Below are 14,247 nucleotides of genomic sequence, written 5' to 3'. Positions count from 1 at the left end.
AATTCTGGCAACTAAGCTGCCAGCTTTTTCCGTAAACCCCCCCCCAAAAAACAGTGTTACCGTTTTTCCATTTACCGTAAAATGTTGTAAAAAACACTATTTTACAGTAAAATGTTGTGAATGTAAAATTTTTACTGTAAAATCGACAGTCTACTTAAAACAATTTATATAATTAATAATGAAATCCAGAGGCAAATGTATGCATTATTCGCTGTTACAAGCGGCCCTCTGATGGCAGCCATAACTGCCATGTGGCCCTCAATGAAAACCAGTTTGACCTCCCTGGCCTACATGATACATCTACAGGTGAAACTAAAACAGTTTAAATATCGTGCAAAGTTTGTTTATTCCAGCATTTACATTGACAAGGTTAAACTAATTTATGAGATAAGCTCATAACATGAAACTCAACATATTTCAAGCCTTCCTTTGATATAATTTAAAAAATTATTATCGCTTGCATCTTATGAAAACCTCAAATTGAAAATCTCTGAAAATGTAGGGTTTTCAAAAACTGCAAGACAAAATATTCAAAATTAAGGTCTATTCAGGTGTACTGGAGAGGAGGCTACGCCGGATAGTCGAACCTCGGATTCAGGAGGAGCAGTGTGGTTTTCGTCCTGGTCGTGGAACTGTGGACCAGCTCTATACTCTCGGCAGGGTCCTTGAGGGTGCATGGGAGTTTGCCCAACCAGTCCACATGTGTTTTGTGGACTTGGAGAAGGCATTCGACCGTGTCCCTCGGGAAGTCCTGTGGGGAGTGCTCAGAGACTATGGGGTATCGGACTGTCTGATTGTGGCAGTCCACTCCCTGTATGATCAGTGCCAGAGCTTGGTCCGCATTGCCGGCAGTAAGTCGGACACGTTTCCAGTGAGGGTTGGACTCCGCCAAGGCTGCCCTTTGTCACCGATTCTGTTCATAACTTTTATGGACAGAATTTCTAGGCGCAGTCAAGGCGTTGAGGGGATCTGGTTTGGTGGCTGCAGGATTAGGTCTCTGCTTTTTGCAGATGATGTGGTCCTGATTGCTTCATCTGGCCAGGATCTTCAGCTCTCACTGGATCGGTTCGCAGCCGAGTGTGAAGCGACTGGGATGAGAATCAGCACCTCCAAGTCCGAGTCCATGGTTCTCGCCCGGAAAAGGGTGGAGTGCCATCTCCGGGTTGCGGAGGAGATCTTGCCCCAAGTGGAGGAGTTCAAGTACCTCGGAGTCTTGTTCACAAGTGAGGGAAGAGTGGATCGTGAGATCGACAGGCGGATCGGTGCGGCATTTTCAGTAATGCGGCTGCTGTATCGATCGTTGTGGTGAAGAAGGAGCTGAGCCGGAAGGCAAAGCTCTCAATTTACCGGTCGATCTACGTTCCCATCCTCACCTATGATCATGAGCTTTGGGTTATGACCGAAAAGACAAGATCACGGGTATAAGCGGCCGAAATGAGTTTCCTCCGCCGGGTGGCGGGGCTCTCTCTTAGAGATAGGGTGAGAAGCTCTGCCATCCGGGAGGAGCTCAAAGTAAAGCCGCTGCTCCTCCACATCGAGAGGAGCCAGATGAGGTGGTTCGGGCATCTGGTCAGGATGCCACCCGAACGCCTCCCTAGGGAGGTGTTTAGGGCACGTCTGACCGGTAGGAGGCCGCGGGGAAGACCCAGGACACGTTCGGGAAGACTATGTCTCCCGGCTGGCCTGGGGACGCCTCGGGGTCCCACAGGAAAAGCTGGACGAAGTGGCTGGGGAGAGGGAAGTCTGGGCTTCCCTGCTTAGGCTGCTGCCCCCGCGACCCGACCTCGGATAAGCGGAAGAAGATGGATGGATGGAAAATCATCAAAATTATAAAAATCAAATGTTTGACATACCTTACTTTGCATGTAATGAGTTTATATCACATATCCGTTTATAATTACTGACATAAATAGCCTTCCCGCAATTTTTCTAATTTTCTTTAGTTACACCTGTATAATAAGCTTTGTATAAAAAAAACAAAAAAACCCACAATTAGCACAACATATAAATGCGTACACATAAACTAGGCTACTTAACAAATCCGTAACAAAACACTGAACCAGAAAAGTGCATCCAAATGTGGATATACACTGTAACAAAATGACCGTTACAAACTGCGACAAGCGATTGTTAAAGCAACAACAAAACGTTATAAAATCAAAAATAGCTTTTCACAGTAATAAATGCAGTGGATTCCTGCAAACCAAAAAACAGTCGATAACCTACATGGTCATGGTTATAATACGTAGAAAACACATGACTTTACTGTGAGAATAATGAAAAATTGTACAATGCATTTGCAAATACTTAAAACATTTACTGTATTATTCTGTCTAAATTAAATAATTTGCAGATCGAACATTTAAATTTACAGCACCCCTTAATTGTTTTCGAAATTAGCATTAGCCGAGTTTAGGCTGACAACATGTTTTCTTGTATTTTTGTGGCAAGTGGGGTTATGTCTTTGTGCGTCATTGCAAAATGCATCGAAATGTTGGACAGGTTGCAAGCAGCTATCCAACAGCTACGGAGCATTGAAGGATCATTTTTAATAGCTCACTTGAAGGAACATGTTGCGGAAGGCTGTGTTGTTAGTTGTCCAGTGAAAGGTTGTACAAATACTTTCACGTTAACCGTTCACATGTCTCGGAAACACAGGCCTTTTGTAGATACTATGATTGGTAGCTGGTTGACGCAGTGGTTAGCGTTCGTGCCTCACAGTGAGAAGGCCCTGAGTTTGATTCCTGGGCTCGTGGTCTTTGTGTGTGGAGCTTGCATGTTCTCCAGCTTCCTCCCACCTCCAAAGACATGCACCTGGGGATAGGCTGATTGGCAACACTAAAATTGCCCCTAATTAGTTTTACGGTGAATTCCTGGCAACCACAGCTGTCGGTATTTTATCGTAAATTGTGCAGATTGTTGTTTTTTTTCACAGTGTACCTCTCTTTTGACTCTGGCCTATTTTGTAGGTTTTTGTCAGTCAGTGTGACTCCAGTCCCGTCAAAGGCCATGCATATGAAAGTAGCGTTGGCAATTTGCATTTAAAACAGCTCGCAAATGTACGGCTCGCATCGGCAAATCGGTTCTCCTCGTTCACCTGAAGGAGCCGTTCCAAAGACCGGACTGAACATCACGTCTCTAACACTTGATTACAATGTAAAGTAGTCAGTGTGCAGATTGTATTACGGAGTACATTTACACGTCCTTTTAAAATGACTCAACACGTGCCCCTTAATGTCCAGCGACAAATAGAGTACAGCCCTAAGTGAAAATGTCCAAATTGGGCCCAATTAGTGTCATATGACTCGTTAGTGTAACAAGCAAGTCTCAGCAGAGCATTAAATATGAAGTTATGACTTTCACACTCTCTCATGCTGGTCCCTGGAAGTTCAACATGGCACCTCATTGCAAATAGTTCTATGAATATGTTAAAAAATAGAATATACAGTGCATCTGAAACATTCACTTTTTCCACATTTTGTTATACTATATCCTTATTCCAAAATGGAATACATTCATTTTTGTCCTCAAAATTCAATACACAATCATCATCATCATCGGCGGTCACTCGAACGAGTATGACGATCCTCCTGGTAGGGGCGTATCCCTTTATGGAGGATGCCTGTGCGTGACTTTGTTTTACGTGGGGAGACTGGTGCACAGACAGTCACCACACGATCCTTGACAGAATCGGGTCAGGGTCCAGTGGCATGGAATCCAAGACGACTGGGGACCCTTTTCTGCTGCAGCCTTCTTCCACCATCGCAGCCTTTGTGGTAGACCTTAAATCTGCACTTTAACGTCATGCCCAAGACACATATGTATATATGTTATATATGTATATTACAACTTTATAGATGTATATTACAACTCCTGATAGGAAGTCACCATCTGTTATAGTACATTAATGCACATTCATGAACATATCAAATGTTAATGTGCCAAATTGTAGCAAAATACACAATACCTCATTATGTTAATGTAAAAAAGGTTGTTGTTTTTTTGTGACGTTTTTGCAAATGTATACAAAATTAATAACTAAGAAATTAAAAAGTATTCACAGCCTTAGTTCAATGTTTTGTTGATGCACCTTTTGGCAGCAATGACAGCCTCAAGTCTTTTTGAACACGATGCCACAAGCTTGGCACGCCTATCTTTGGGCAGTTTTGACCATTCCTCTCTGCACCACCTCTCAAGCTCCATCAGGTTGAATGGGAAGCCATTTTCAGATCTCCCCAGAGATGTTCAATTGGGTTCAAGTCTGGGCTCTGGCTGGGCCACTCAAGGACATTTACAGAGTTGTCCTGAAGCCATTCTTTTGATATCTTGGCTTTGTGTTTAGGGTACTTATCCTGCTGAAAGCTGAACCGTTGGTCCAGTCTGAGTTCAACAGCCCTTTAGAGCAGGTTTTCATCCAGGATGTCTCTGTACATTCCTGCATTCATCTTTCCCTCTATCCTGACTAGGGATGTCCCGATCCAGGTTTTTGCACTTCCGATCCGATACCGATATTGTTTTTGCACTTCCGATCCGATACCGATACTGACCGATACCGATACTGGCCTATCCGAGCATGTATTAAAGTTTAACGTTATTTAGCCTACTTAGTTGTCAGAATCATGTTGAAAAGGGTTTTAGTACTCTTGATAACAACTAGCCAGCTGAATTAGGGGAGTTTGAATAATACACAATGGTTGGTAACAAGAAACTGACCTGTTTATTCAAGGATAAACACAAAATAGACAAAATTATACATGACAAACAGAAATGGCATCATTGAAACTAGGGCTGGGCGATATGGCCTTTTTTTAATATTGCGATATTTTAAGGCCATATTGCGATACACGATATATATCTCAATATTTTGCCTCAGCCTTGAATGAACACTTGATGCATATAATCACATCAGTATGATGATTCTATGTGTTTTGATTGATTGATTGAGACTTTTATTAGTAGGTTGCACAGTGAAGTACATATTCCGTACAATTGACCACTAAATGGTAACACCCGAATAAGTTTTTCAACTTGTTTAAGTCGGGGTCCACTTAAATTGATTAATGATACAGATATATACTATCAGATATATACTATCATCATAATACAGTCATCACACAAGATAATCACATTGAATTATTTACATTATTTATAATCCAGGGTGTGGAGGGGGGCGCCGGATGTAAGTGTCAAAAAGACAGCCAAAAGAGTTTGATATGAGAATAAATCTAAAGTTAAAATATAGGGTAGAAATGCACCCATTTGCAGGAAATGTAGTCTTGATTTTCAAAATTTTCTTTCAAGGCTTGCATGTCTACATTAAAACATTCTTCTTCATACTGCATTAATATATGCTACTTTTAAACTTTCATGCAGAGAAGGAAATCACAACTAAAGAAATCACTAATTTTTTCATACGGGGTTGATCTGGAAATTTTTTGCCTCGGCATTTTGATGGTGTGGGCGTGTGGCACCGAATGGAGATAAGCGTCTCGACAGACGTTACAATATTTGAACAATGATGATGAAAACTGTTTTCTCTGTCGTGTCCGTGTGTCGAAAATTGTTATGCGCTTATTTTTTTATTTGATTTTGTGCGTGGCATATAATTGCTATGCGCAGAGGACGTTTGAGCAGTGCGCAATTGCACAAGCGCGCACCTTAGAGAGAACGTTGGTCACACGGCTGCGCTAGCATCATAGCTAACGTTAGCCATGCTGCTGGGAGAGGACGTATACGTATGTGACGTATGACGTGACAGTATGTGACGTGGGTAAGAAGGTGCGCTTGCTGTCTGTGAGAGGGAGACACAGAAAAGAGTGAGAAGAGCCTGTCGTGTAATGCCAGCAGCTAAAAGCAACTGCGTGAGAATCCACAGACCTGTGGATGTGTTGAAGGTGTGCTGGAAAATGCGGAACAGAAATTAGGGAGCAGCAGAAAAGTGGAATGTATTATTTAAATCGGTGCGTTGGAAAACACGGAGCTGAGTTTTTTTTTTAACTGGATCTGGATCGGCATTTTCCCATGCCTTGCCGATACGCATTTTTTGGCAAATATCGGCGGCCGATCCGATCCAAATATCGGATCGGGACATCCCTAATTCTGACTAGTCTCCCAGTTCCTGTTGCTGAAAAACATCCCCACAGCATGATGCTTCCACCACCATGCTTCACTGTAGGGATGGTATTGACCTGGTGATGAGCGGTGCCTGGTTTCCTCCAAATATGATGCCTGACATTCACGCCAAAGACGTCAATCTTTGTCTCATCAGGCCAGAGAAGTTTGTTTTTCATGGTCTGAGAGTCTTTCAGGTGCATTCTGGCAAGCTTTTACGAAATAATGGCATCCGTCTGTTCCATATACCATACAGGCCTGATTGGTGGATTGCTGCAAAGATGGTTGTCCTTCTGGAAGGTTCTCCTCTCTCTACAGAGGAATGTTGTAGCTCTGACAGTGACAACCCTGACTTGGGTTCTTCCCCTCCGATCGCTCAGTTTAGACAGCCGTCCAGCTCTAGAAAGAGTCCTTGTGGCTTCAAACTTCTTCCATATATGGATGATAGACTTAGACTTCCTTTTATTGTCATTCAAATTTTAACTTTATAGTACAGATAACAACAAAATTTCGTTGCATTAGCTAATGGTAAGATAAAAGAGCAATAAGGTGCATGGTGCACTGTGCTCATTCGGACCTTTAAGACAGCAGACATTTTTCTGTACACTTCCACAGATTTGTGCCTCAAGACAATCCTGTCTCAGAGGTCTAGAAACAATGCCCCTGACTTCATTTTTGGTTTGTAGGACCTTATATATAGAATAGGGTTGTCCTAATACCAATATTTTGGTACTTTTCAAATCAAAGAGGACCACAGTTTTTTTTATTTATTTTTGGCTTAATTTTAACTAATAATCTTACAATAAATTAAACATTTTTTTTTTTATTGGACTCAAAGAACAATTGACAATTGTGTATATTACATATAGTCTGCCATAATCTAGGATCAGTTAAAAATAGAATGGAATACTTTATTGACTTTAAATGCTTCATGATTATTCTTGCCACTCTTGGTCTGTGCTTTAAGACAAATAAAATCATTAGTAAATATTAAAAACAACAATATGGCTGAAAGTAATACATGTAGAAGGTAAAACACAAATGATTGAAGATAAAATACAAATTATAGCAATTTGTTACAAAATTCAGTCATTTCACTTGCATCAGTTTACGCTACGTGGGCGGTTTGGACTCAACAAGTCAATCAGCTGTGTGCGCGTCTACGTATCTACACATGCACAGCAGGGGAGCTGGTTAACTACATTACCTTTAAACACCGTGCAGGTCTGGATTATTGTTACTTAAATCTTTACCTAAGTTTGAAGCGCAGGTGGTCTTGCCACCTTTGGCAAGGCACATTTTAACCCTGTAAGACCCCTTGTTGTAAAATTACAACGTTACCTTTAACCATCATAAAAAACAATCTGTTATATATGTTTTTACCACATTTACATAGTCATTGGGTCCTATTGTTCAGTCTCACAAGGCTATTGGATCATACATTTGTTTGTAAGTGACGTCTTCTGGCCATAAACTCACACAACCTCTCAAGGTTTTCTTCGAACAACATTTATTAGTTTCATTGGTCTGGATATATCAGATTCAAGTAAGTAAAATGTATTTTATATTTTTTGGGGTTGTTATTACAATGTCTAGTGCATGTACATATGTAGTTATTGTGGAACAGATGCATCAAATTTCATTTAGAGCTTGTTATATAATTGTTGCAATTATACAACACTGGGTGAATGTGGTAGTCAAAATAGCTGGCTTGTTACAGTGGGCTCAAACAGGTTGTATTCCCTCCACTACATCACTGCCTGAAGTATTTTCTTTATACATGGATAGTATACATTCTACCATTGTGTTGTGTTCTGGTGACTGATTTAAAAGTTGTATCTCTAAAAAATGTAGTTAATTGATCAGACTGACCTAAAATTCCATGACTTTGTCCACGAAGAAGATATCGACATAGACAATTCAGTTCTGGGGAAAAGAATGTTCCTGAATGTGTAGATGTAATGGGGGTATGCATGTTTTCCTTTTAGTATGATAATTAGAGCCATTAAGACATTTACATTGATGGAATTTGGACACTTTTGTCCAAAGCGACTTACCAGGCAGACACTATTGTCTACCCTGAGCACTTGGTCCACCACCTGTTGCTGATGTGATGCCACGCAACAGATTCCAATCCCTGTTGACATCATTGCATTTTGTAAACAACATGACAGTATCTTAGACGGAAAAGAAAGACAAACTATGGAAACTCAGACTATGGCTTGATTCATTCAGAGAGAAATGCCTGCAGGTGTACCAGAAGAGCACAATCTATGGATGAGATGATGATGATGCTGCAGACACTGCAATACAGGATACGCCAACACACAATGCAGAAAGTGTGATGTTCGTCTTTGTTTTACAGACGACAGGGACTGTTTTTAGTACTTTCACCACCAATGAAAGTCTTCATGACCAATGTCATGAAAAGAAAAAAAGGGGGGGGGGCGTTTTTTAAGGGTTTTATCTTGTTTCATATTTTTTATATTTGTAATAGATGACTTCATAAAAATATAACTAATGTGTGATTATTATTAATGCTATATACCGTTATGGGGATAAGTAAGCAAATGAACCGTTAGTTGCTCAGACAACGTGAGAACAAATATAGAAATTATCATCAAAGCCCAATGTTGCAATATTACAAAATTTCTCTAAAAACATACATAAACATTTTTTTTTAACTCTTCAATTTCTGCATCAAATGCCTCCTACAACATCTGAAAGGGAACATTTTTTTTTTTTAAGGTTTTTCTATTTTTGGGTCTTACAGGGTTAAAGCAGCGTGGCACCTCCGTGTTTAAAGCCTCACTCTGATCCGTAGTTTTGAAACCCAAATACCTCCATATTGCGCTTCACGCACCCTGTTTATTAACCAGTGGAATTGCCTTTATTTGCCAGTTTTCCTCTCCTCACTGTTTCTCCTTGTGCGCTCTGCGTGTGTGTGCGTGCTGACACACTCTTCATGCTCCTCGGCTCAGCAGCGTCACCGCAGCACGGCGGCATGAAAAAAAAATACCGGTATTTTTCAAAGTCAGTATAGTACCTTTTTTAATTAATTGGTACCGTGGTATTTTATTAGTACCCGTCAATTGTACCTTTCCAAATTAGGTCCAACCAACTGAATTTGGCAATTAAGCTGTAGGGACCTCTCAAAGATGACCAGTTGAAACTGGATACATGGACTTTTGAGCTTCATGGCAAAGGCTGTGATTTTTATTTTTTTTAAATTTGCAAAAAAATCTGAATTTTTTTTTTTCCATATTGTCATGGTCTTGTGTGTAGATTTTTGAGGACAAAAAATATTTTTCCATTTTGGGATAAGGCTGTAACATAACGACGTGTGGAAAAAGTGACATCCTACTGGGTTGTGAGTTTTTCCTTGCCCTTATGTGGGCTCTGAACCGAGGATGTCGTTGTGGCTTGTGCAGCCCTTTGAGACACTTGTGATTTAGGTCTATATAAATAAACATTTATTGATTGATTGAAGCGCTGTTAATACTTTCCGGATGCACTGTAAAAAGGTTTTTATGTCTGCAGGACATACAGTTACAGTTACTTGGACAGGTAGTACAAGTCCAAAATGGGTCTCAGCATGGTCAATCATAGACGTTGAATGCGTCACATCCAGAGGTTGTGTTTGGGAAAATAGACGCATGGGAGCTGCCAGCATTGCTGCGGAGGTTAAACAGCTTAGTGGGTGGGTGGGTGCTCAGACCAAACTGCTTGGCTGTCATCCCAGAAGGATGCCTCTTCTAAAAATGTTGCACAAGAAAGCATGCAAGCGGTTTGCTAAAGTTCAAGCAGACAAATGACACAGATTACTGGAACCATGTCCTTGGGTCTGACGAGATCAATATAAAGGTTCTTGGTTCAGAAAGTGTCCAGGGCATGTCATGGCCACCAGGTGACAAGTACTGAGACAAGTGTGTCTTGCTGTATCTAACGATGGTGGGAGTGTCATGGTCCGGGGTTGCATGACTTCTTCTGGAACGGGGGAGCAATGGTTCATTGAGAGGAAACATGAAAGCCATTATTGTGACGAACTAAAGCCGGATACTGCAGCTATGTCATTGTGTCTTCCCATTGTGTCTACGTTCACACTGCAGGGTCAACAGTGGCATGCCATTTCTAATGTGAATGCAGTCCGACCCGCATGCAGATATGACGTCATGACGCCGCAGTGCAGTGTTGACATAAGTAAAAATGGCTTCGGCTCAAGTCAGTCTCAGTACTGGTTCATTTGTGGCAATTTCAAGGATTTGATTAATTATTGCGCGTAGAAGGACAAGTATTTAACAAGTCAGGGAATCATTAATTGTCGAGAACGGCCGATATACAGTACAGGCCAAAAGTTTGGACACACCTTCTCATTCAATGCCATCCATCCATCCATCCATTTTCTACCACTTATTCCCTTCAGGGTCGCGGGGGGCGCTGGAGCCTATCTCAGCTACAATCGGGCGGAAGGCGGGGTACACCCTGGACAAGTCGCCGCCTCATCACAGGGCCTCATTTAATGCGTTTTCTTTATTTTCATGACTATTTACATTGTAGATTGTCACTGAAGGCATCAAAACTATCAATGGACACATGTGGAGTTATGCACTTAACAAAAAAAGGGAAAATAACTGAAAACATGTTTTATTTTCTAGTTTCGTCAAAATAGCCACCCTTTGCTCTGACTACTGCTTTGCACACTCTTGGCCAGGGGTGCTCACACTTTTTCTGCAGGCGAGCTACTTTTCAATTGATCAAGTCGTGGGGATCTACCTCATTCATATATATAATTTATGTTTACTTATTTATGAAATATATGTTTTTGTTAACAAGTTAAAGGTGTTTAATGATAATGCAAGCATGTTTAACACATATAGTTAATATTGTTAATAAATTAAAGGTGTTTAATGATAATACAAGAATCAGGGGTGCTCACACTTTTTCAGCATGGAAGCTACTTATAAAATGATCAAGTCAAAATGATGTACCTACTACAAAAATGCAATACACATATTTATTTCTAAATATATTGAGGATTCTTTGTATCGAAGATAATATTTCTGCCTTATTTTTAAAGTCTCGGAACAATGAGTCAGCTGCTTCAACGAATGCCTCCTTTACCATCTCTCCGTCTTGGAAGGACTTATTGTTATTAACGATGATGTGACTCACCCGGAATGATGCTTCGGTGGCGACTTTCGCTTTTGAAGTTTGTTGTGTGAAAAATGACTGCTGTCCGGACAACTGGGATTTCAGTTCCTTCACCTTTCTCTTTCTCAGCTCGCTTTTCAGCGGGAAATCGGTGTCGTATTTTCCATGAATAGTCCGAAAATGCCGCTCCACATTTCCCTTCTTTGGTATTGCGATGGCAGATTGGCAGATGAGGCAAACGCACTTCGAAAATGTCATCGTGATAAAAAGTTTTTGTGATAAGTGATAAGTTTTTGTCTTCTTACTTGGTCTAGCTCCCCCACTCATTTTTATACCCTTAAGAGAAAAAACCGAGGGCTGAAAATTGGCGGTAACTCGCTGACAAGCTTGTTAGCTTTGCTGCACTGAGCGCCGTTGTTTGCGCATGCGCAATGACCTAAGTGTCAGAAAAACGAAGATGTCATCTGACTGGCTGCCCTGTTTATCAATCAAAAGACGGGATGGATGATAGGCTGGTGTCAATTTTTTTTTTTTTTTAATGTAATGCAATTTTTTTTTAAATTTTTTTAATGTAATGCGATCTACCAATACTACCTTTGCGATCGACTGGTAGATCGCGATCGACGTATTGAGCACCCCTGCTCTTGGCATTCTCTCGATGAGCTTCAAGCACACCTGTGAAGTGAAAATCATTTCAAGGACGACCTCTTGAAGCTCATCGAGAGAATGCCGAGAGTGTGCAAATCAGTAATCAGAGCAAAGGGTGGCTATTTTGAAGAAACTAGAATATAAAACATGTTTTCAGTTGTTTCACCATTTGTCGTTAAGTACATAACTCCACATGTGTTCATTCAAAGTTTTGATGCCTTCCATGACAATCTACAATGTAAACAGTCATGAAAATTAGGAAAACATATTCCATGAGGTGTGTCCAAACCTTTTTAGGGCCGATACTAATACCGATTATTAGTAGTCAAGGAGGCTGATAACCGATATTTGGAGCAGATATTCATTTGCAGTGTAAGTAATTTATTCAAAATGAATACTGTACCTCAGTAAACAGCTGGAAAAGGCTTTAAGTCCTGTTTTTTTTAAATACATTTTTTAGAAAACGTTGCATCAGTAACGACATAATAACTTGAGGGTTCCAGGTTCGATGCCAGCTTCCGCCGTCCTAGTCACGGCTGTTGTGTCCTTGAGCAAGGCACTTCACCCTTGTTCCTGATGAGTCGTGGCAACGCCCTCCATCAGTGTGTGAATGGGTGAATGTGGAAATAACATACTTGCCAACCCTCCCGAATTTTCCGGGAGACTCCCGAAATTCAGCGCCTCTCCCGAAAAACTCCCGGGACAAATATTCTCCTGAAAATCTCCCGATTTTCAGCCGGAGCTGGAAGCCACGCCCCCTCCAGCTCCATGCGGACCTGAGTGAGGACAGCAGGGTGACATGAATTAAATCATCCAGACTAGAGATAAATTGTATTATTATGTTTATTTTACCTAAAATAAAATATATTTATTAATTTAAAAAAAATATATATTTTGCTAAAAACATCAAAATTAATTGTATTTTTATTTGTATTTTTTCGTGACTCCTTATTACATCCAGCCATAGAATTATACACTAAAATAAACATATTTCAAATAATTGATTTTAAATTATCATAATAATTCATTTAAAATGACCATATTTAATTATTAAAATAATTGCTTGTTTATCAACAACTTTAGCATTTTATTCATTACATTTTGAAACTCTCAGAAGCCAAGTTATGTTATATTTCTTAATATTTATTTATGCAAGTTTGAAGTATCAATTATCTAAACACAGTTTTGTTTGCATATTTTCAGGATGTAGATATCTACATATATATATATATATATATATATATATATATATATATATATATATATATATGGTCTCAAGGTTGGCAAGTATGGGAAATAGTGTCTTTGAGTACCTCGACGGTAGAAAAGCGCTATACAAGTAAAATAATCCATATTTTGGCTTTGGTTTTACGGGATATTTTGCTTCCATGTCTGCTGTGGGCGAGCAGTCGGAGACAGACGTGAATTCCTAAAACATTTTAGTTTCGCCTGTTTTCTGCTCCGTTGTCAACTATTTATTTTTCAACCGTCTATTTTGGCGAGTGATTATTGCCTTTCTGATGACGTTCTGGTCGGATGAATGCGACCTGAGCGCGTGAGCATTGAGGACGCATCGCATTTAAATCCGATTTATTTCCAGCCTTGGGTCGGATATGAATAATTCGCAATTGCACTGTTCAAACTGACATTAAAAATATCCGATACGGGGGCAAAAAATCGGAATTGACCTGCAGTGTGAAGAAGGCCAAAGTCACATGTATTCATCGTTGTTCCATTTTAAAAAAGTTAATCAAATATTTGCAGAAGGGTGAGGGGTGTTATCACTTTAAGGTACTGTTTGCTGGCCTACCTCGGATTGTTTTTTGTGGATTTTATAAACGCACGTGAGGAAGATCAAAATGACACAGGTGGAAAAAGTGCTTGTGTCGTAATTACAAGATCCTCACCAAGATCGAACAGTTTCTTCCTCTGCCAATGCACTATGTTCATTTTTTTGTGTGTAATCCTAATTACTGTATTTGTCGTACTGTTTTAATTAACACTGTTACTATAATTCATGATAAATATGTACAGTCAAACATGAATAATCTTTGCCAGGCCTCTCAGGGCTGTTTGATGCCAGCCTCCACCACTCAGGCCCCGCGTGTCCTGAACCATCCGTCATGAACCTGATTTCAGCTTTGGATTCCCGGGGTCCTCAGCCCCCGCCCTCGGCCTCTTCCCTCCTCACACAGTTCCGCGCTCCCTCTTGGCAGACAGGTAGGTGTCCGCTTAGAGGAACCCTCGTTTGATGCAAAAAATCCCAGCAATTACAGTGGAACCCGTTTAGGTCGACATTCCTCCGATTGGCTGACTCGCGTCGACATAAACGGTTGT

At 40.5% G+C, this 14,247-nt stretch overlaps 1 protein-coding gene across 5 annotated transcripts in view; it reads left to right on the top strand.

Moving 5' to 3' along the window:
- Positions 1-14,247, top strand: part of prr12b (proline rich 12b) — an 82,175-nt gene that overhangs the window by 15,732 nt on the left and 52,196 nt on the right. For all 5 annotated transcript variants that reach the window (XM_061973791.1, XM_061973790.2, XM_061973789.1 and 2 more), the window contains exon 3: positions 13,969-14,130. In XM_061973791.1, the coding sequence (XP_061829775.1) occupies positions 13,969-14,130 (162 nt within the window). The remainder of the gene's footprint in view (positions 1-13,968; positions 14,131-14,247) is intronic.

Source organism: Nerophis lumbriciformis, linkage group LG22, assembly GCF_033978685.3.
Source record: "Nerophis lumbriciformis linkage group LG22, RoL_Nlum_v2.1, whole genome shotgun sequence".
In the NCBI taxonomy this organism is placed as follows: Eukaryota; Metazoa; Chordata; class Actinopteri; order Syngnathiformes; family Syngnathidae; genus Nerophis; species Nerophis lumbriciformis.
This window is presented reverse-complemented; position numbering and strand designations above follow the sequence as displayed.